Source organism: Rhinoderma darwinii, chromosome 7, assembly GCF_050947455.1.
Source record: "Rhinoderma darwinii isolate aRhiDar2 chromosome 7, aRhiDar2.hap1, whole genome shotgun sequence".
In the NCBI taxonomy this organism is placed as follows: Eukaryota; Metazoa; Chordata; class Amphibia; order Anura; family Rhinodermatidae; genus Rhinoderma; species Rhinoderma darwinii.
Window position 1 is genome coordinate 27,768,472 of NC_134693.1, and position 24,734 is coordinate 27,793,205.

The 24,734-nt window shown below is 43.6% G+C and overlaps 1 protein-coding gene across 4 annotated transcripts in view; it reads left to right on the top strand.

The window, feature by feature from the left end:
- RC3H1 (ring finger and CCCH-type domains 1) overlaps window positions 1–24,734 on the top strand; it is a 75,405-nt gene that overhangs the window by 20,882 nt on the left and 29,789 nt on the right. For all 4 annotated transcript variants that reach the window (XM_075833060.1, XM_075833063.1, XM_075833062.1 and 1 more), the window contains exons 2-3: window positions 8,413–8,798; window positions 18,038–18,158. In XM_075833060.1, the coding sequence (XP_075689175.1) occupies window positions 8,568–8,798; window positions 18,038–18,158 (352 nt within the window). In that variant the 5' untranslated portion in view covers window positions 8,413–8,567. The remainder of the gene's footprint in view (window positions 1–8,412; window positions 8,799–18,037; window positions 18,159–24,734) is intronic.

Here is a 24,734-nt window from a genome sequence, read left to right on the forward strand (position 1 = left end):
ATTTAGATAGAAGTGGCCGTGTATGGACGAGGTTCTCTCCATACATGGGGTTACAGAGACAGCCAAGCAAATGGGCTCAGGTGTTTCCATAACTCCCATAGAAATGAATGAATGTGCTCGTGTGTGGCCACTTCATTCATCCATTCTCTGGGTGCGGCGGCCGGCAAATGTCCCACCGGGTGAGTTCAGTGACCCCCGTTTTGGAGATAAATGCAGGTCCTAGAGGTTGGACCCGAATTGTGTGGATGTGCCATAAAATATCGGAGTTTAGAACAACTCTTCAAAAACGCCCCGTCCTAATAATTATAGGTGCAGTGCATTAACCTTTACAGATTTTTGTTAGGGTGTGAGCAGTTTGAATCCCTGCTTGTCCCGGTTGTTGATGATCATTCCTTACACGATACTATTGTAGACATTTGTGATCACTAGAGGAAATGTTTAGCAATTGATAGGATTTTATCCGTCCTGAGTGACGCAGTGATGATCTCTGGTCATTTTTGGTCGGGTCATACTAGAAATTAACGTGAACTCGGCATTGGGCAACTTGATTCTCAGTTCCTGCATATTTATCATACAGTTCTCATCTCTCAACAAGGCGTTATTAGGAAGTATTACATCATTAATGTGTGTGATTCCTGTACCCAGTGCTCCCAAGGGAATAGTGGTAACCTAATTCGCTCCCAGAATCGGGAGACAAAGCCAAAAACGAACTGCTTGGTGGCAAGAAAAGGGGCGATAATTAATCTGTCGTCTCTACGTTTGCTATGCAATTGAATTACCTCTATTGTTCCCTGTTATCAGCCATTTTGGGCTAGGGAAACGCTGACTGCAATGTTTTTCAAAGGGGTTGGTGGCAAAGAGTCAAAGAAAATCTCCCCCCCCCCCCCCCATGATCACTACTTTCTCACTTCTCCCCAGTTCCGAGAACCTCCCGAAACCTAGTTTTGCCTTTTTGGCTGTGCATTTTATAAGTCGTGTGCTTTAGTCTCGTGACGTCTGATTGATGGCTGGTAACTTTTGCTTTATTTGATGGGCTGTGACTCCGGTGTGGTGGGTGGTTTATATTATTTACATGGTTCTGTATGGTCTACAGTGTGTGGGTGCGGGCTGTGAATTCCACACTGGGTTTCTGCAAGTTGATGCATCATGTTAGCCGGATGCTGCTTGCCCACCTCAGGCACAGTTTTACATATCTTTCTCGTGTAGTTATCCTTTGGTAATCTTATGTTTGTTGAGTCATTGGTCATAACATTTAGGGTACAAGTGTAATAACCGAGATCTCGAAGCGTCACCTTTTCATGTTTCGATGTCACCACTAAAGTGGGTGTTTTTTTTTTCATTTGGTTGGTGTCCCAAAACCATTTGAATAATATTTGCAGAAACATTACATTCTGATGTCCGAACGTGACGATTAGACCCTGTTCACATCTGTGTCCATCAGAGGAGCAGAACAAGGTAATGCCGGACGCTACGGTTTTGCTTCAACACGGACACCACTGGCAGCCGACGGAACCCATTGACTTTAATGGGTTTCGTCAGGATGTCGGTTGTTTTACCGGAAACAATAGCGCTTCATGTATTATTTCTGGTAACTTCTGCCGGATCTTCAGCAGGCCCGTTACGGACGCTCCAGCGCAGATGTAAACGGAGCCTTATACAGAGCTGAACGATGCCACGTAGACACTTTTTATCTCTGCAGGAGTAGTCTTTCACGGCTGCTGGAAGTTCCTTCCCCTGTGCAAACCACTGTTTAAGGCTTCGTTCACATATGCGCTGGGGAAGTCAATGGTGATGGAAACCTCCGGTTTCCGTTTGTGTCAGCCAGGGTCCCGTTACGACGGAAAGCTCCAAAGGAACATCGGAACGGGACCCTGGAGTATGTGTGAACGAAGCTGCAGTATGTATTATAAAGTTCTCTGCCGCATCTGCTGCTGAACTTCATAATACACACCTTAGGCTGCGTTCACATCTGCGTCGGAGCATCTGTCGCAGATTGGGTCATATTTGACTGGCTGAATAGCATAGCACCCAGCAAATATGACAGAAATCGCCGGGCGACATTGGTTTACCGTCATGTGACGATCCGGCGCTTCCAGTTTTCTGTTCCTATGAAGAAACGGAAAAGCGAGCACAGATGAGAACAGAGCCTTAGATGTTGCAGACTTTCAGTTTTTCAAAAAGTTGAGGGAATATTATATATCATGTCAATCAGTGGTTAAAGCTTTTCCTTACTCTAAAAAGAGGTTTTGCAGCAGCTGAGGTGTGCAATATAAGAAATAATATAATCCATGCAATAAATTAAAAAATAATAAATCTATATAATGAACCGCATCCTCATGCTGTTATATAGTTACGGGACTGCTTGGTGACTTTTTTTAATTCTATAATTTACAGTGTGGGGGGGGGGTGGGGGCGCGGGACGATATTTCATATAAATATTAATAGAACCTTCAGATTAAGTTGCACTTCAATTTTAAAAACCATGTGGTTCCCTATAGAGTTAAGGTCCTATTAGACGGGCAGATATTCCATCATTGACGAGTGATGATTTAGTCGTTTGCCTTAGAAAAACCGTCTATTACGTGTGCCAATAATCGCTAAAGATATTTGCTGTTCAGTCGTTACTGTGATCGTTGCTTGTTCGCCCTCATCTTTGAACTGTTAACGACTGGAAGATTTCTGACGAACGATCGTCTTTCACTCAGGTAGATGTGGCCGACCCACAGAAGCACAACGATTTATCGTTCATCGTATGATCCTTGCACGCTATTACACATGGCGATTATCTCTTACATTCTAACGATTATACCGAAATTCGTACGATCATTGCTCCATCTAATAGGACCTTTAACCTAGCTGATGCGTCTCACCACTGGACCACCAGGAATCAAGTGTCTGGGGTGCCGCTCCAGGATTTGTCAAAGCGGAGCAAACAATCAATGTACCCTATTCATTTCTATGAGAGTCTAAGGGTCCCCTTACACGGCTCGACGTGGGCCGTGCAAACGAGCGCCAAACGAGACGGCTCGATGATCGGCGCTCGTTTGCTGCTTTCACAAGGAGCTATGTATGGAGACGAGCGCTCGTTACCCCGATCTCTTATACATTTATATCATGTCGGTACCACATCTCCCTGTTTACACAGGGAGATGTGCTGCCGGCAACGATAATATTTAAGGCATTTAAAACTATGCAAGCAGCCAATGAACGAGTTTGCTCATTCATCGGCGGATCATTGCCCTGTTTATACAATGTGAAGATCGGGAACGATTCTTTGCCCGACAATTGGTCTGTTTTTAAAGGGGTTTTCCAGCCAATTAAAAATTGATGACTTATCCTCAGGATAGGCAATCAATAGCTGATGGGTTGGGGTAGATCTCCCAGGACCCCTGCCATTAGCTGTTATGAAGGGGGTCGTACGAGCGCTGCTTCCCCTTCATTTCTTCTTGCTCACTGTGAATGTTCAACGCACATTTAGTGGCGATTCACAGGTATTGCAGCCTTTTCTCCCAAAACCCTGCAATACCTGTGAATCGCCACTAAATGTGTGTCAGACATTCACAGTGAGCAAGAATTACGAGCGCTTCAAAAGGACTGATCGGCGGGGGTCCCGGGAGTCGGACCCGGACTAATCAGCCATAAATTTTTATCGGCTGTAAAATCCCTTTAACTCAATTTACCCAGTATTATTTTTTTTGTTGGTTTTATTTTGTTTCTGGTGATTTATTTTTTTTTTCTTCCTCAAAACCAAAATAGTTGCTTATTTCGGCACTGGGCCCTGATTCCTAATATAATATACACATGGTGTGGTCTATTGCTGCAATTGCCGCAAAATGCTGCGGTTTTTCTGTGATTTCCCAAAACAAAATGCAGCATTTTGCCACGGTTCGGAGGTATCGTAATTGTGGCAATAAACCACCATTTTCCCACCCCGTGTAAATCTACTCCTACTGGGATAAAGTTCAAGTGACTAGAAGTGGTCTGACTGGCGAGTGCGATGTCTGGCATTTTGTTCATCTCTGCCTGGATGGGCATGCTATTTCTACCATGTGCTGCGTTCCCACTGGTCTCTATATTTGGATCTCCCACGTGCTGCCCGGTGTCACAGGCGCTCTATTCTTAACAGTTTGTAAGGCAACCTTTACCGCCCACGGGGTCACAAGTTTGTAAGTGTCATTGCTGCCTGGAGATCTGTTTCTAATGTGAGCTTCCTTCTATGAGTCACACAAAGAACGTGATCTGTTTATATATTTTTTTCTTATACGTTTTCTGTCGCCTCTTCCTACTTTTTACTCACCGCTACCGTGTGACGCGCCAGGAGTTAAGGGGTTAATGAGGCAGGGTGAGGTGTGCCGCCTCCTTAAGTGTCATGAAACCAGAGCAATTGGACAGGTACACTAAATGTGTGTAGCCGTGAGTCATCACTTGAGTCAACTTAGCAAATTTGTCAGCTATATCGTGGTATATGTGGTAATGGGATGGGGCTGCCTTTGATCTGCAGTGAAGAAATGACTTTGTAAGTTTTATTTGGCGTTCCATTAATGCATCCGGATTACCGTGACGTAATAGCGTTTCTGAATCATCATTCGTAATGCAACTTCATGCAAACGTTGTTTACAGATTGGTGTCTCCGGTTTGAGATTTCCGGCTATCATGGCATGCTGGGAGTTGTAGTTTCCCAACGGATGGAGAGCCACAGCTTGGAGGCCGCTGTTGTAGAGCCACCAGTGAGGGAGAATATATACCGGGTCACCGATTTATCGTGTAAAAATGAGTACTATCGAATAAAAGTTTGCACTCATTGGCCAGTGTAAACATGAAGACATTGATCGCTTGTCGAATCTTTTAAAACCTAACAATTATTGTCGTGTATACAGCTAATTGTTAGCAGATGAGACCGGAGGAGAGAAGCGATTTTAAAAGTCAGGAAAAAAAACATGATTATTGTTACAAATAAATACACGTCTTTCTAAAGTCAAGGACTCGCTAGATTGTCGATCGGCTGTCATTTTGATCAATTTATCGAACCATCTAAGGCTCTGTTCACATCACGTTTTTTTTTTAGCATATATGCTGTAAAAGCTCTCTACATATACCTTAAACATAGGCGGTGATAGATCAAACAGTGGCATCTGTAACATATAGACTATTATAGGATCAGTTTAACGTATGTCATGAACTTTCATGGCAATATTTGCTGAATTGATGCCATGTGTCAGTCACCCATAAGCTTTTAATGCACCTTTTTAACGTGTAACTTATGGAAAGCTTGTAACCTATACGTTTATTGGATACTTGTGACGTATGCCATACAGTGGCATACATCACCCATAGGTTCCCTTGTGTAAAAAAAAAAACACTTTTTCTTTACGGGATTCTGTTGTTTGTAATGGTGTAGCCAGCCTACTAAGCTATTCCATACATAAAAGAAAATGTATGTGGACCTATACCAGCTCAACTGAGACCAAAAGGACCTCTTTTGGCCTCTGTTGAGCTAATTGAGCCCTTAGGCCCCATGCACACGAACGTGCTTTTGCGGCCGCAATTCCCCCGAAAATCCACGGGAGGATTGCGGCCCCATTCATTTCTATTGGGCCATGCACACGACCATAGTTTTTACAGTCCGTGCATTGCCCAGGGGCCCGGACCGCAGAAAGAACGGACCTGTCTTATTACGGCCGACTTCTGCGGTCCGGGCTCATTGAAAATAATGGCTGCGGCCATTTGCATGTCCCGCTTTTGGCGGGCGGCTCGTGGGTGACAGTCCGCAGCCGGCCGACACGAAAATCACGGCCGTGCACATGGCTACGGTCGTGTGCATGAGGCCTAAGGCTGTAAAACGGAAACGCCGCAACAAGTGTGTCACAAATCACAATACAAGCAGATAAGGAACGAAAGGAAAGCAGTTCTCATACGAGCGCTGTGGCCCCATGAAAACAGGCGATCAGCGGTGGTGCCAGAGTCTGGTCCCCACCGATCAATTGTTGATGGCCTTTCCTGAGTATAGGCCATTAATTTCTTTAGACTGGACAACCCTTTAAAGGGGTTGTCCACTACCGGACAACTGATGACCTATCGACCGAATAGGTCATCAATATATCGTCGATGCCGGTACGACACCCGAACCCACACCAATCAGCTGCTCCGGTGGCCTCTGGGTACCGGATGTTATGGAACATTTTACAATGTACGGAGCCAGAAGCAGTTGGCTCTGTACACTGCATAGCGGCCGTGCTGCAGCTCTGCTGCTGTTCACTTGAATAGGGGCAGAGCTCCAGTACTGCAGCTCGGCCGCTATTTCATGACCGGAGCCATCTGCTTCTGGCAAGGACGTCTGGTGTCCGGAGGCCACCGGAGCGGCTTAACCATGCGGGGTCCAGGTGTCGGACCCCCACAGATCATGTATTAATGACCTATCTGGTTGAATAGTCATCAGTTGTCCGGTAGTGGTCAACCCCTTTTAAGATAATTACATATTGTATGTAAACGTCTTTCACCCACATTATGTTTACATGATGTTGCAATGGGATTTGGTGAATTTAAGGGCATCTCAACCGTGACCCTTCATCTAGTGACCATTTCATGTGGCAGAGATTCACAGTGATGTGTTATGAATTACAATTACAAATCTGTATCGACCAGGTCACAAAGTGGCCGCAAACCGCATGTCAATTTGCTTGTTAATTTCTGCGTTGTGTTGCAGGTAAAACTCCTGGATACCATCAAAATCATACGACCATTAATAAATAGACCCTAATTGCTGCATGAATTTGCAGGGAGTCGCAACACTGCACGGCCATTAACAAACAATATGACAACTGTGCTGAACAGTATGACAGTGTGATTTTTGGCCGCACGCATTGAGGCCGGTTTAATGCAGCCCCGTTGGGCCTGACCCCCATGGGGTTGCATTGATACATCGGTGATGCAGCCATAAACCGGTTATTGGCCACATCGATGCCACCCTGTGGGGCCTTCGATTCAATGTCATGGGCAGTAACTCTTGATAACTTTTGAGCTACCTAGTGAGCTATCACGTGCATGCGGTCATAGCTCCCCTCCAAATAAAGCCATTGTGGAAAGAAAATATCCCAAAAAAAATGCCAGGGGAAGGTCGTAAAACCCTCAAAACCATACCATGCGCTATTACCATCATAATTCCTGTTAAGAAATGTTACCTTGCAGTTGTCTCCCAACTCCCCCCATAAACCTGCACGCTTGGATGTGCCCAGACAATAAGAACTTCCTTAGGCCTCATGCACACGACCGTATTTTTTCCCACCCGTAAATGCTGGCGTAAATACGGGTCCGGTGTCACACGTATTCGACCCGTTTTGCACCCGTATTTACGGGCACGTTTTTGGCGGCAAAATAGCACTGCACTAATCGGCAGCCCCTTCTCTCTATTAGTGCAGGATAGAGAGAAGGGACAGCCCTTTCTGTAATAAAAGTTAAAGAAATTCATACTTACCCGGCCGTTGTCTTGGTGACGCGTCTCTCTCTTCACATCCAGCCCGACATCCCTGGATGACGCGGCAGTCCATGTGACCGCTGCATCCTGTGATTGGCTGCAGCAGTCATATGGGCTGAAACGTCATCCAGGGACGGCCAGGACGTCGGGCCGGATGTCGAGAGGGACGCGTCACCAAGGCAACGGCCGGGAGACCGGACTGGAGGAAGCAGGAAGTTCTCGGTAAGTATGAAAGTCTTTTATTTTTTTACAGGTTGCTCTTTATTCTGATCGGTAGTCACTGTCCAGGGTGCTGAAAGAGTTACTGCCGATCAGTTAACTCTTTCAGCTCCCTGGACAGTGACTATTTACTGACGTTGCTTAGCAACGCTGCCGTAATGACGGGTGCACACATGTAGCCACCCGTCATTACGAGAGCTCCATATACTTCTATGGACTGTCCGTGCCGTTATTACGGCCTGAAATAGGACATGTTCTATCTTTTTCAACGGCACGGGCACCTTCCCGTAAGAAAACGGGAATGTACCCGTGGCCAATAGAAGTCTATGAGCCCGTTATTACGGGTCGTAATTACGACCCGTAATAACGGGAGTTTTTACGGTCGTGTGCATGAGGCCTTCGACTTCAACTTAAAATCACCCTAAATGTTAGATGCCCGCAGCAAATTTATAGGTGCTTTGGCCACCTGGCTCCTGGGATTTGTCCAGCCCTGCATTAGACGAATGACGGACGCAACGCCTGTGCTTGTACCGAACTTAACTTAGATCGCCATAGGTCTGTATGATTATGGACTGCGGGGATCATTGAGCGCCTATACTAGTATATTGATGGTTCATGCTACTTAAATTATCTGCAACTTTTGTTAATTCATATTTTTATTTGCTTTTCAATATAACTTTTTTTCATGCTTTAACACCTTTTTTATCTTCTCTTTTCTCCAGGTCACATACTCCACTATGCGCTGACTGTCTGTATTTACAGAAGATATATAAGAAAGACAAACTTTATTTTGGAAAGGTTTTTTGATTCCAGTGGAATCTGTGCTTAAGCTCCCTTACCCTTTGCTTTGCAAGCTCCTATTTTAAAGTGGGACAACATGCCTGTACAAGCTCCACAATGGACCGACTTCCTGTCCTGCCCCATTTGCACGCAGACCTTCGACGAAACCATCCGGAAACCCATCAGCCTGGGCTGTGGGCACACAGTTTGCAAGATGTGCCTGAACAAGCTTCACCGCAAGGCTTGTCCGTTCGACCAGACCACCATAAACACAGACATTGAGTTGCTGCCTGTCAACTCTGCCTTGTTGCAGCTGGTAGGAGCTCAGGTGAGTGACGAACTTGTAGGATTTCTGGTATGGTAGCCAGCCTGGGAGATGTGCACTGTTAGCGAACCACAAGCCTTTCTGTGTTTTGGATTTAGATTACAGCTGATCGAATGATCTTAAAGGGTTTGTCCAGGGTTAGAAAAAAAAGATCTGATGTTTTTTTCAGAAACCCGGCGTTGCCATGTCTATACATGGGCTGTGTCCGGTATTGCAGTTCAGCCCTATTCACTTTAATGGGGTTGAGCAGCAAAACTAGACACAACCCATAAAAAGATGTACCATTTGTGGGTAGAAAAAAAAACAGATCATTTTTTTTTCTAATCCTTGACAATCCCTTTACATGACATGGATAACCCCTGACATGGTAACATGTGGCAGAAAGTCACATTGTGAGACTCTGGGATTTAAGACAGGTGCATACATTAAAGGAGCACTCCACGTTTTTTATTTTTTTTATTTCCCCCTCCATTTGTACATCGCTGGTTCAGTGGTGTGCTGTGTGCAGAAATACTTACCGATCCGTACATCAAACCGTTTTCGGTTCCAGCGCCGCCCATGTGAATCTGGAACCACCGTGCTTTTCGGAAAACCGGAACTCAGGCTCTCAATGCATTCCTATGGAGCCTCATTCTGGCTGCCATAGGAATTCATTGAGAGCCTTAGTTCTGGTTTTCTGAAAAGCACGGTGATTCCAGACAGGTCAGAGTGAAGATCACGTGGGCGGCGCCTGACCCGAAAACGACGTGATGCACGGATCGGTAAGTATTTCCGCACACAGCACCCCACTGAACCACCGATGTACAAATGGAGGGGGAAATAAAAAAAAATGTGAAGTGATTCTTTGATCTTAATGGATTCCAATCTGCATATATTTTGTACTGCATTCAATAAAATTTGAGCGCTCTGTTTCTGAAATCCTCAGAATGAATATATGCTATTATTTCTGAGAGCACAAATTCTCTGCCCCTCTATTAGATGGTATATCCTGCAGTGTGACCTCTACCGCTCTAGTAGCTTGGTTGGCTGTGGTTTTTTTTCTTTTGTGTTTGTTGTTTTGAATGCCCCACAATCACTCTTTAACACCCTCCGTGCTTCTTGTTTTTCTCTGCAGCAGCAGAGCTGGTGGAAGAAGTCTGTCTCCATGGTTACAGACTACAAACAAGCCTGTGTAGTCTAATCCTGATGTCATGTTCTACTCCACTATTTCTGCCCCATGTTCTTGCCAACCTACAGACAGTATAAGAGGGGCAGAAAGAGTGGAGTTCTACATAAGTGCATAATGTGCACAGGTTTTATTTGTGCTTTGTAGCCATGGAGATGCAAAGGGACTGAAATGGCAGGATAGCTAATGAAATACTGATGAGTCTGTAGAGAAGCCATAGTCCTTTTTCAGCACGAAAACCTGTGGCTTTCCATAATGGTAACAGACGTCTTGAAAAATGTGCACACTTTTGAAAGTAGTAGCATAACGACAAAGAATCAGCTGTTCATGTCTAATACAGCATGCATTACTAGCCATAGAGGATGTGTAGCTAGTTATTAAATATACTTTCAAATATATTCAAGAATGCAGTATACTATGCAGTTGCTTGTCACTCTTTTTAAACTGAATGTGATTCTGGAAGTTACTATGTACAGGTGTATTATGGTTTCAGCAAATAAAGATATTTCATTCTGTAGGTAAGGATTATGCAAGTGTATAATATACTTTGTGTATCAATTCCTTATGTTTTCAAGATCTCTGCTTGCAGTCCTTGAATGGGAACTTTTACTGTTTACTTCCAGAGGATGTAGCAGAACATTTTTATTTATATATTTTTTGCAAAATCTGCTGCATGTCAATTTATGTTGCAAATTTTACCCTTTGCAATGGAAAGGGTGAGATCTGCAACAATAACTGCATGTAACACAATCCGATTTTGCAGTGGATTCATTGCACATTTGCCATGAAATCCACAGCGGAAAAAATCGGCCACATCTGGCCTTACCCTCACACACCACCACTTGTGTGATCATAACATGACCAGGACAGATTTGCATCATCTGGAAGTAAACAGTGAAGTTTTAGCTTTAACCCCTTAATGACCAGCCTATTTTAGACCTTAATGACCAAGCCATTTTTTACGTTTTTCCATCGTCTAATTCAAAGAGCTTTAACTTTTTTATTTTTGCGTCGACATAGCTGTATAAGGTCTTGTTTTTTGCGGGACAAGTTGTACTTTTTAATAGCACCATTTTGGGGTACATAGAATTTATTGATTAACTTTTATTACCTTTTTATGGGGGGAATAGAAAAAACCCAGCAATTTCGCCACACTTTTTTGCGTCCTAAATTTACGCCGTTTACTGTGTACTATAAATAACACACTAACTTTATTCAGCGGGTTGTTGCGATTGCAACGATACCAAATTTGTATCGTTTTTGTATGTTTTACTACTTTTACACAGTGAAAACACTTTTTTTTTCAAAATTATTTGTTTTTGTGTCACCATATTTAAAGAGCCGTAACGGTTTTATTTTTTCGCCGATGCAATTGTAGGAGGGCTTTTTTTTGGGCGGGACGACTTGTAGTTTTTATCAGTACCACTTTTTATCACATTTTTTTTTAAGGCTGGATTCAAAGAAAACAGCAATTTTTGCATGGTTTTTTATTTTATTTCTTACGACGCTCACCGTGTGGATTAAATGATGTAATGATTTTATAGTTGGGGGTCGTTACGGATGCGGCGATACCAAATATGTGTAACTTTTTTACTTTATTATGTTTGTTAATAATAAAGCAGTTTGTAAGGGGGAAAAGAGGGTTTTTCATTTATTTTTTTTCACTGGTCCCACTAGGGGACTTCACTATGATTATCCGAGCGCATTTATAATACACTGCAATACTTCGTGTAAACCGGACCGGCATCTGCTAGGACATGCCTCCGGCGTGACCTAGCAGGCATTCACTACAGGCAAACCTGGGGGCCTTTATTAGGCCCCGCGGCTGCCATCGGCGACACAGACACTCGGCGATCTTATCGCCGGGTGTCAGGGGGTGAGGGGGAGCTCCCTCCCTCTCTCCAAAACCACTCAGATGCGGCGCACGCTATTGAGCACCGCATCTAAAGAGTTAAACGGGTGAGATGGATACTAATATCGATCTCACACGTTCGAGCAGGGACGCCCCCAGCCCTCAGCTGCCTCTGTGCAGGGAGATTTGATAGCTCGGAATAAAGCCCGTTAGTGACCGACGTAAAAACAGTATGGGGCCGTCACTAACAGGTTAATGACCTCAGGCAGGAATCTTGGAGATGTAAGAAATTGATACGCGAATTATATTAGATATTTGCAGAACTTTCCATTATTTAATGAATATTTTTTATTGGCTGAATCTGGAGTATTGGTGGGTTGTGAAAGGTGAATTTACCCACAGAAATATAATGCCCTCTACTCTGAGCCAAGTCATTCTCTAAAAAAAAAACAACGCGGTTATACTTGGCTTTCTTATTACTTTAATACGCTGTGTACGGCGCTGACTGTCACATATAATTTCCGTTGTTCTCATTCAGTGCAGATCCCCCTCCTAGGACTTCACCTTTATTGAGCTAGCGTCACACTTTGTCGGTGCACCTGGATTAATTACCCTTGAAACTGCTTTGAAATTGCAGTTTGTCCCCTGCTGTCCGTGGCCTGGCGTCAACCGCACCAAGTCACAGATAGGACTGACCATGTGAGGATGCTGCAGTGCATCCATGATAGTGTGGCAGTGGAGAATAATTACTGAATAGGTTGGTGCAGCTGGTTCCATGGCAATGCCATTATAAACAAACAGTACGCCCTCCTGCAACCATGATCAGCATCACAGCGTTCTACAGCACATTGGGGTGGGGTCGATTTATGATCGGATTTCCAGTGTTACTAAGCAGGAGCATTGTGTTGTCCGCCTCTTCCCTGTCTAGGCGGACAGGTTAGCTTAAAATTACTAGACTTCTATTAACCCCTTAGTGACCACTAATACGCCTTTTTACGTCGGTCACTAATGGGCTTTAGGCTAGGCTGACGCCTTTTCACGTCAGCCTAGTCTAAGTCCTGCACGGGTCTCCCGTGCAGGCAGGAGCCGGGGCTCTGCTGTCTGATGACAGCTGAGCTCCTGCTCCAACGCCCGCGATCGAAGTTTACTTCGATCGCGGCCGTTTAACCCGTTAAATGCCGCCGTCAATAGCGACCGCGGCATTTAACTTTGTTTACAGAGAGAGTGCGCTCCCTCTGTCACCCATCGGCGGCCCGCGAATGAAATCGCGGGTCTCCGATGGGGTGTCATGGCAGCCGGGGGCCTGATAAAAGCCCCCAGGTCTGCCCTGGACATATTCCTGTTAGGGCGCGCCGGAGGCACGTCCTAACAGATTGCCTGTCAGATTTACACTGACAGGCAATAATGCTCTGGTATACGAAGTATACCAAAGCATTAGAGCAGCGATCGGAATATCGCACAGTAAAGTCCCCTAGTGGGACTAAGAAAATAAGTCATCAAAGTGAAATAAAGATTATTAATAAAAAGTACAGTAAAAAAATAAATCCATTTTTTTCCATAAAAAGTGGTTTTATTTAGTAAAAGTGTAAAAAAAAAAAAAAAAAAGTACACATATATGGTATCGCCACGACCGTAATGACTCCATTAATAAAGTTAATATGTAATTTAAACCGCAAAGTGAACACCGTGAAAAAAAAACGCAAAAAACCATGGCGAAATTGCAATTTTTTTCCATTGCCCCCCAAAAAAGTAATAATAAAAATGAATCAATAAGTCCCATGTACCCCAAAACAGTACCATTCAAAACTACGTCTTGTCCCGCAGAAAACAAGCCCAAAAAATCACTACATTGATGGAAAAATAAAAACGTTACGGCTCTTGGAAAGCGACGATGCAAAAGCAAATAATTTTAGTTCAAAAGTGTTTTTATTGTGCAAAAGTCGTAAAACATAAAAAAACCTCTACATATGTGGTATCGCCGTAATCGTACCGACCCATAGAATAAAGGTAACGTGTTATTTACGTCGCATAGTGAACGGCGTCAATTTAAAAAACGCATCGAACAATGGCGGAATTTCAGGTTTTTTTTATAATCCCCCCCCCAAAAAGGTTAATAAAAGTTAATATAAAAATTATATGTACCCAAAAATGGTGCTATTAAAAAGCACAACTAATCCCGCAAAAAACAAGTCCTCATACAGCTATGTAGACGAAAAAATAAAAACGTTATAGCTCTTTGAATGCGACTATAGAAAAACGAATAAAATAGCTTGGTCATTAGGGCCTAAAATGGGCTGGTCACTAAGGGGTTAATGTGAAGAATAGGATTTGCCATCTACACGGGTGTTACATTTGATTAACGTGGTTACTACTGGGACTAGGGATGCACGATGCATCGAAACTTCTATACTGTTCATCCCCAAACGGTTCAATACCGTTATTTCATGTATTTCGATGCTAAGTTGCGGCCGCACAGTTCAGTATAGTAACACATGGCTGTATGAGAGCGGGGCTGCGGCCGCACAGCTCAGTATAGTAACACTTGAATGTATGAGAGCGGGGCTGCGGCTGTGTAGTACAGTCATTGCCCTGCTCCGGAGTCCTGACAAGTGCGCGGGGTCAGGATGATGCGATGCGGCCAGCGCTGCACTAATGAGAGCCGGCAATGAAGACAGGACATGGCGGGTGCACTGCAAAACACCCCCATGTTCTGTCCTCAGTTCCTGCGCCGCCGCTTATTAGTGCAGCTCCGGCCGCATCACCTCATGCTGACCGCGCGCACTTATTGTCAGGAGCGTGGCAATGACAGTATTACGCAGCCCCACTCTATAACGTCGGAGATCAGAGAGACCTCTCATCTCCGCCGATACTCTCCTGAATGCTGCGATCAAAGCTGAATGCAGCATTCAAGAGGAAGTGAGAAGGGGGATGCCCCTTGGATCGCATAACCGGAATCCCTGTGACGCGATTGAGGGACATACCATATATGGGCAGACAGCCCAGGGTCCATTGAAGGACCCCAGGGCTGTCTAAACATATTTCCTATTGTTGGGGCATACTTAGGTATGTCCTTACAACTGCCTGTGTACAATCAGTACACAGGCTAATGTACTGGCACATATCTGATATATGTCAGTACATTAAAGTAAAAACATAAAGTAATATTAAATAAAAAAAACACCTTTTTTTACAATAAACATTAAAATAAGTCTCAATACATAAAATACACACATTCGGAATTGGCGCGGACGTAATAACCTGCACAACTATTTTTTTTGCATCATTTATGATGTGTACGTTGTAAAAAAAAAAATGTGGGGCACGAGGTGTGATGAATTTAACCTCCATGTGCCTCACATTAATAGTAATTAACCCCATCATATCATGTACCTCTCACATTAACCCATTATGACAGAGAAACCTGATGGGGTTAATTACTATTAATGTGAGGCACATTCAAAATTCAACATCACACCTCGCGCCTCACATCAGAAAATGGTAGTATTATTTTTATTTTTTTTATTACTGTTGGCAAAGTATCGTTTTGGTATCGAAATCGCAAATACTACACATAGTATCGGTATCGAAGTCCAAATTCTGGTATCGTGACATCACTAACTGGGACTACACGTTGTGAGCTGTCCCTACGTAAAGTTCTTGTACAGTAGTAGAGAATCGAAGACTCGAACAGGGGCCCCTGGGGCATGGCCGGCCAAGGACAGTCATCCACGTTTGCGGGCCGTTCTTCCATATAAAGTATGGGAGCACAGACTGTAAAATAGAAAAATAGGACTTGTTCTATTTTTTTAAGGAAGGTTTCTATGGCCCGGACACCTCTCATAAATATACGGGAAGGTGTCCATGGACAATAGAAGTGAATAGGTCCTTAATTAAAGGCAATGTGTTGCCAGAAAATCATGTTTGTTTTTTTTAAATTAAACATTTAGTGTGTGGGTGATTAAACATTGTTCAAATTTTTTTTATTTTTTTCACGAGTCAGGAAATATTATAAATTGGATTCAAATTTATAGTATTTACCATTTCTGGTCACTAGATGGAGCCATTCCCAAAAGCATGTGGTAAAGCAACCACATAGCTTTTCTGCTGCAAAATTGGGTAAAAAGCCCTCGCTCTAGTGAGCTCTCAGCATCCCCCCCTCCTTTATCCTGGCTAGTGCCGGGATAAACGAGGGGTTTGAACGGTGTAACCTCCTACACTGTGTGTCGCCATTTTTTGAGCTAACACACAGTGTAGTAGGTTTACATACAGTAGTAAACACACACGAACATACATTGAAATCTCTTACCTGCTCCTGCCGCCGCGGCTCCCTCCGGCCCGTCCGCTCCGTCTGCTGCCGCTGGTCCAAGTGCACAAGTCCGGAAGCCGCGACCGGAAGTAGTAATATTACTGTCCGGCCGCGACTTCCGGTCCACAGGAAAATGGCGCCGGACGGCGCCAATTTCAAATTGGACTGTGTGGGAGCGGCGCATGCGCAGTTCCCACACAGACGCCGTACACACAAGTGAATGGGACGGGAGCCGTTCGCAGTCCCTATGGGACTGTGGCTGCCGTATTCCATGTCTGTATGTGTCGTTAATCGACACACACAGAAATGGAACATAAAATGGCAGCCCCCATAGGGAAGAAAAAGTGTAAAAATAAGAAAAAGTAAAACACAAACACACAAATAAATATAAACGTTTTTAATAAAGCACTAACATCTTGAACATATGAAAAAAAAATTTGTGATGACACTGTTCCTTTAAGGTAGGCAATTATGGACGAAATCTATGGTCGTGTGCAGGGGAGCCTTACCAACTCCGACTATGTAGTTTGACTCCGCATGTAAGCATCAGATGGTAGTATTAATAGCCACTTACTAATCCCGAAACTGATGAATAACCTATTGTATATGTATAGTCTACATCTCCGCCCATGTTTCATTATTAGTCTATATGGTGTATTGATTTATGGACCTGTCATTGGCAGGTTTGGGGCTGAAATATTCAGTAGTCGCACCCTTGAGTTTCCAAAAGAAACGGCCGATGGGTTTGTTCTGACTTTTGCCATTATATGAACTTCTGATAAAAGTGACTAAGATGCCACAGACTAAGAATTGGTGCCAACGGGGCTTTTTTTACGCTCTGATAATGTACGGACTTGTCCCACGTAACAGAATTTTTTGCCCCAAATTTTCGCCGAAACTAGCAGATATTCCGCTGCGGTAAAAAACCGCACCATTTCCTGCTTTTTTTACTGCAATTCCGTCCATTTTCCGCAGCAAGAATTGACGTGCCGCATAACGAACAAAACGCACCGCGGGTGAATTTCGGGACGTAAAATTTTCTGCAGCGTGTGGATGAGATTTGTTAAATCTCACCCACTATCCTGCTACTGTATTCCACTGCGTATTTTCCGTCCAATTCCGGACGGAAAATACGCAGCATGTCCGCTACGTGTGGACGAGCCCTAACAAGGAGCGTCTAATCACTCAAGGCTGCCATGATGGCTGTCATTAATTTTTTTCTCTTAAAGATACAGTTCTAGGAAATATTTTTAACTGCTTTTATGGAAAACTGCGACCGTAGTACTATACGTGTATGAACTGTGGTTGTGACTTTTACGTGGGACCTTTTTCTTCCATTGAAAGCAAAGGAATACAAAGCTGAAAAACCTCATGTATAAGGTGTACCTGTCACATCCTAAAAATTATTTGTACAAAATAGCTTAACATACATTTTACCGCAAAGTAAAATTCTTTGGTTAACGACCACAACAGCCAGAATGTCCCATATTTTGATGTGAACCCAATAAATGTCACTGAGCGCAAAAGGTTACATTCTATGTAGATAGGAAAGAGGTTTAAAGTTAATCCATAAAGTAAGTACAGAGGTATTCCCCACCACCTAACATGTCATATTGATTTCGTTTTCCAGGATTAGAAAAAAAATAATGCCTGCTTTATTTTTCCGGCTGAAACCGCGCCACTCTTGTCCGTGGGCCGTGTCTGGTATTACAATTCAGCACAATTCAGTTGAATCAGGATGAGCTGCAATACCAGACATGGATAGATGTGGCGCTGTTCCCGTGAAAAATCGTAGGCTTTTTTTTTAATTTATTTTTTATTCTGAACATCCCCTTTAACTTGCGCTGTATTCCTTCTCTACATAGGTAATCACAAGTAGCACAATGTCCCCTCTCTTCATACATGTGTTTGTTTTCCAGGTACCTGAGCAGCAGCCGGTTACTCTGTTTAGTGGAGCTGAAGATACCAAGCACTATGAAGAGGCCAGAAAGTGCGTGGAAGAGCTGGCTTTGTACCTGAAGCCCCTGAGTACTGCAAGAGGTAAGCGAAGTCTCCCTACAATATACTGCCTACTGTGCACACCCGAATAACTCACTTTAAAGTGGCCGCCCTAGAACACATGGTCTGTTTTTTTTTTTATCTAAATAGACCCGGAATTCTGCACTGATTTTTAATTTTTTCATATCGTAATGTTCTTAAAAAATAAAAAATAAAAACTTTTTTTTTTATTCTTACTAACAAGGTATAAAAAAAAAAAAAAAAAGTGAGCAATATAAGTTGGTAATTGACAGACGTGTGCAATATATATCACATATGATCATTCACGATAGGGTCTGAATGCTAGAGGGCAGGTAATACCCAGCGCATTAGAATTTGATTTGGGGATCTGTAGGGAAAAAAAAATGGGAGCGCCAATTGCTGATCTATTATAAAATGCCTCCTATTGATTTTAATGGGAGGCGGAGGTGTTTTTTTTTTTTTTTCTTCCCGCAACTGGAAAAACAACGCTTGCGGGAAAAAGAAGCGACATGCCCTATCTTCGGGCGTTTACGTCTGACCTCCCAATGACATCAATGGGAGGCAGAGAAAGCGTATTTCGCTGCGTTTTTGCCTGTGGCGCTCAATGGGCACGAGCGAAAAACGCGGCAAACGGCTTGCAGGCAGATCAAAATTCCAAACTGAATTTTGAGGCAGAATTTTCTGCCTGCAAAAAAAAACTGTGTGAACATAACCTAAGATTCAGGCTGCATTCACATCAACACGGTTTTCCACTGCTACATTGTAGTTTTCCATAAAGATCATTATAGTTGAAAAAAATTTAATTAAAAAAATTCCCTAAGACCGCTTACACATGGGCGTAATACAGGTTTGGTTTTTTTACGCCCATTTTACGGACGAAACACCAGTACCATAGTTAAGTATGATAGGCTTCTATGGTACGCTAACTCTGGTTCTGATGATCCTGGGTGGTCCAGTTGTTGCGTCCGAATTACGGGTTGCAAAAAAGCATCAATACTACGCCCGAGTGAAAGCGGCTTAAAGAGGCTCTGTCACCACATTATAAGTGGCCTATCTTGTACATAATGTGATCAGCGCTGTAATGTAGATTACACCAGTGTTTTTTTATTTAGAAAAACTATCAATTTTGACCAAGTTATGACCTATTTTAGATTTATGCTAATGAGTTTCTTTAGCTTTTGACCAAGTGGGTGTTGTACAGAGGAGTGTATGACACTGACCAATCAGCGTCATACACTTCTGTCCATTCATGTACTCAGCACATAGTGATCTTACGAGATCACTATGTGCTGTCACTTACTCACACATTAACGTTACTGAAGTGTCTTGAGAGTGAATAGACATCACCTCCAGCCAGGACGCAATGTCTATTCACAATCCCGACCCTTCGGTAACGTTTGTGTGTCACTTACAGCACTTATAATGTGGTGGCAGAACCTCTTTAACCCCTTAACGACCGCCCACCGTCTTTTGACGTCAGGCGGTGCATGTACTCAGTCTACAGCGACGCCTTTTGGCGTCGCTGTAGTAGAGGGGGTTTATCGGCACCCTGGTGAGATCTGCACTAAAAACCGGCTGTAAGTAACAGGTCCGGTTCTTAGTGCAGCCATCAGGACCTGCCGATTTCGTCGTAACAGCCCGTGACCGCTGTGACAGCCAATCACAGCGGTCACATGCTGTTACTGCGTACAGAGCCGCCGGGAGTGTCTAAATGACAGCTCCTGCTCTAAAAACGAGCTGTTGCTAGCAGCTCTGTTCTTAGAGTAGTGATCAGGAGCCAATAGTATTGGTTCCTGATCTTTTGTGATCACTATGAGATCCAATCATAGTGATCACTACTGTAAAATAAAAGTAAAAACATGTATCTGTTTCTCCTCACTGTTCTAGCTGTGGAGAGAAACAGATACAGGTGTGTCAGTGTCCCCACACAAAATCACTTGTCCCTTACACAGTTTATTTTTTCAGTATTTTATAGTATATAGTATATACATATATATAGAAATATATTAACTGTATATACTAAGAATCGTACTATAAACTACTTTCTTTTTAGGGTACGCTGTTAGACGGCGTGTACGCTGTTAGGCCTCATGCACACGACCGTAGCCGTGTGCACGGCCGTGATTTTCGGGTCGGCCGGCTGCGGACTGTCGGCCGGCTGCGGACTGTCAGCCGCAGGCCGCCCGCAAATCGCGGGACATGCACATGGCCGCCACCATTGTTTTCAATGAGCCCGGACCGCAGAACACGGCCGTAATAAGACATGCCCGTTCTTTCTGCGGTCCGGGCTCCCGGGCCGTGCAAGGACCGCAAAAACTACGGTCGTGTGCATGGCCCCATAGAAAAGAATGGGGCCGCAATTCTCCCGTGGATTTTCGGGGGAATTGCGGCCGCAAAAACACGTTCATGTGCATGGGGCCTTAGACGGCGTAGGGTGCTGTTCTGGGCTTGGGTTTACGGTTTGTGTTAGGCGTAGGGTTTAGGTTTAGGTTTGAAAAAAAAAAAAGTTTAATTCTTTTAGTGTTCTTAGTTGATTAGGCTTCATGCACACGACCGTGCTCGTAATTACGAGCACGGCCGGCCGCGGGTAGCCGGCCGCTTTTGCGAGCCGTGCTGTCATTATAAAGTATAGCAGCACGGCCCGAAAAATAGAACATGTTCTATTTTTTTAACGGCACGGGCACCTTCCCGTGAGAAAACGGGAAGGTACCCGTGGGTAACAGAAGTCTATGAGCCCGTTATTGCAGGTCGTAATTACGACCCCCAATAACGGGTGTTTTTACGGTCGTGTGCATGAGGCCTTAGTTGATAAAAAAAAAAAATTTAAACCGCTAGTTCCATTTATTATTTGCGGTTTAGACTGTATTATCATTATGGCTGCCAGAAGATACAGCGTTGAGGAAGCTATGCTGAGATACGGATTCTGCATCTGAAGTTGAGCTTTTAGGGTATGTGCACACGTAGTGACCAAAAACGTCTGAAAATACGGAGCTGTTTTCAAGGGAAAACAGACCCTGATTTTCAGACGTTTTTTGAGCAACTCACGGTTTTCGCGGCATTTTTTACGTCCGTTTTTGGAGCTGTTTTCATTGGAGTCTATGAGAAAACGGCTCCAAAAACGTCCAAAGAAGTGTCCTGCACTTCTTTTGACGAGGCTGTATTTTTACGTGTCGTCGTTTGACAGCTGTCAAACGACGACGCGTAAATAACAGGTCGTCTGCACAGTACGTCGGCAAACCCATTCAAATGAATGGGCAGATGTTTGCCGACGTATTGTAGCCCTATTTTCAGACGTAAAACGAGGCATAATACGCCTCGTTTACGTCTGAAAATAGGTCATGTGAACCCAGCCTTACTTGAAAGCGACAGCGAAAGTGTCGCTTCAAGGGATTCTATGGATATGAGACCCAGCACCAGTGATATGGGAGACGGCGCAGTTGCCACAACGTCCGTTCAAAGTGCAGCCCCTGAAATTGCACAACCCCACCAAACCGATTTAGTGTGGGAACCCACGAGTTTATTTTCTCCCACCATAAATGACTTTATTGCTACTCCTGGCATACAAATTTGTATGCCAGGCAGTACATTGCCAATAAGAGTTCGTCACCTAATGCCATGTTGTGGAATCCCACAAATTTCAAAGGGCGTCTCTCATTCCGTCAATTCATACCCTCAAAAAGTGCAAAATACGGGGTAAAGATCTACAAGTTATGTGAAAGCACTACTGGCTACACATGTGCATTTAAGATCTACGAGGGTAAAGACAGTGAATTTAATCCACCAGGGTGCCCTCCAAATATTGGTACCACTGGTAAGATTGTGTGGGATTTAATTGGCCCTTTCCTACACAAGGGGTATCATGTATACACGGACAGTTTTTATACCAGTGTGCCATTGTTTAGCGCCCTTCATTGTGCCAACACCGGAGCCTGTGGCACAATACGCAGGAATCGCAAAGATTTCCCACGTCAACTTGTGGATAAAAAACTACGAAAGGGGGAGTCATGCGCTTTTCAAATTGAGAAGACGCTGGCTTTAAAATTTCGTGACCGCAAGGACGTCTACATGATCAGCACTATCCATACAAGTGCAACAGCAACTATTAGAGAACGTGGGGCCTCTGCAGAGAGACAAAAGCCTGTGTGTGTCATCGGCTATAACAAATTCAAGTTGCGATGCAAAACGCATTTGTCCTGTACAAAAAATCAGCGGGCAGGGCGACATTCTTTGAATTTCAGGAGAAAGTGATTGAAGATCTCCTATTTCAATCTGCAGACCAGAGAGTAGTCCATGAGTCAGAGGATGTACACCGACTTGTTGAAAAACATTTTTTACACCCCATCCCTTCAACATCTAACCAAAAATACCCCAAAAAACGGTGTCGGGTCTGCAGCAAACGAGGACGGCGAAGTGAGTCATGATATTATTGTTCCGCGTGTCCTTCCAACCCTGGTCTATGCATAAGTCCCTGTTTTGTCCTTATCAATACACTATGGGCTTTATAACAGTTTTGTTCGGGTTTTTGGTGGACCTCTTACACCCGACAATACTTCTAGAAATAGCGACATTAATTTGGGGAGTAGTGGTCCTTTACTGTATCTATACATACGGTGTGGGACACTGCCCCTTTATATATTCTACAGGTGATTGGTTGTTTTGTGCACATGGCGGTTCCTACCTTGCCGGGCAGGGGCTTGTTATGGTGTACCGTGACACTTAGCACATTCGTCCCTTATATAGGGATATATGGAGCTAAAGAGACGTCGTATGACCAGTCACTTTGAATAATAAAGTCATTACAGCCCTACAAATTTTCTTTCATCCTGTGAACATGCTCTAGTTTTCCACATAGCTGGATACATTCTTCCTCCTTTTCTTTGGATATATTGCCTTTTTCCGCCAACAGTTTAATACATTTTCCCACTCTAACTTACTATATATCAGAGCGGGTTGATATACATAATGTCTATGGACTGACATGATTGCAGGACAGCTGCTTTCTTAGCACGACATAGTCATAGGGTGTAGAAACTGTTAGGGACATCTATTTCTCAATCTAGAAAAGTAGAATCCTCCCATTTTCAAAGCAAAATGTGTGTCCTGAAAGCCTCCGGGTGCTCCCTTCCTTTTGGGTCCTGCCGTGTGTCCAGGAAACACATTAGGGCCACAATGGGGATATTTTTGAACACAGGAGAAACAGGGTGATACATTTTCTGGTGCATTTCCTTATTCTCATGTCCTCTGTACAAGAAATCTGACCTTAAAATGACACATTTGTGAAAAAAAGTGAAATAAAATTTTCTTTCCACCTGCTTTGCATTAATTCCTGCGAAAACTGTGGGGTCAAAATACTTAGTACACACCTAGATGAATACCTTAAGCGGTCTAGTTTTCAAAATGGGGTCATTTATGGGGAGTTTCTATCTTTTTGGCAGCTCTGTGCCTCTATAAATGTGTAATGGGACCTGAAACATTTTCAAGCAAAATGTGTGTCCTGAAAGTCTTCGGGCGCTACCTCCCTTTCGGGCCCTGCCGTGTGTCCAGGCAACGCATTAGGGTCACAATGGGGGCATTTTTGAAAACGGGAGAAACGGGGTGATGGATTTTGGGGGGTGTTTCTTCATTCTCATGGTCGCTTTACAAAGAAATCGGTCTTCAAAGTGATACTTTTATATAAAAAGTGTTTGTTTGTTTTTAATTTCACCTGCTATGCTTTCAATTTAGCAAAAAACTGTGGGGCCAAAATACTCAGTACACCCCTAGATAAATACCTTAAGGTGTCTAGTTTTCTAAATGGGGTCGTTTATGGGGAGTTTCTATCGTTCTGGTAGTTCAAAACCTCTCCAAATGTACAGTGGGGCCTAAAACATTTTCAAGCAAAAATGAGACCTGAAAGCCTCCGGTTGCTCCCTTCCTTTCGGGCCCTGCCGTGTGTCCAGGCAACGCATTAGGGTCACAATGTGGGCATTTTTGAAAACAGGAGAAACAGGGTGATAGATTTTGGGGTGCATTTCTTCATTCTCATGGTCGCTTTACAAAGAAATCGGTCTTCAAAGTGATAATTTTATGAAAAAAGTGAAATTATATGTTTTTACGCCTGCTTTGCATGAATTCTTACAAAAAAACTGTGGGGTCAAAATACTTACAACACACCTTAATAAATACCTTAAGGGGTGTAGTTTTCAAAATGGTGTCACTTGTGGGGGTTTCCACCATTCTGACACCTATGAGCCTCTGAAAACCTGGCTTGGTGCAGGAAAACAAAATGTACTACAAAATGTATAAAATCATTACTAAACTTGTATGTGTGTACATATGTGACATATTGCAGTTAAAAATAGGGAAAAATGATAATTTTTACAAAATTTCTTCAATTTTTCTATTTTTTCATTAATTTCCGCAAATCGTATCAGTCTACTTTTACCACTAAAATAAAGTACAACATGTGACGAAAAAACAATGTCAGAATTACTTGGATATTCAAAACTTTCGCACAGTTATTCTCTGATAAAGTCACACATACCAGATTTAACAAATCTGACTTGGTCATTAAGGTCTTTTCAGGCCCGGTCATTAAGGGGTTAAAGAGGCTCTGTC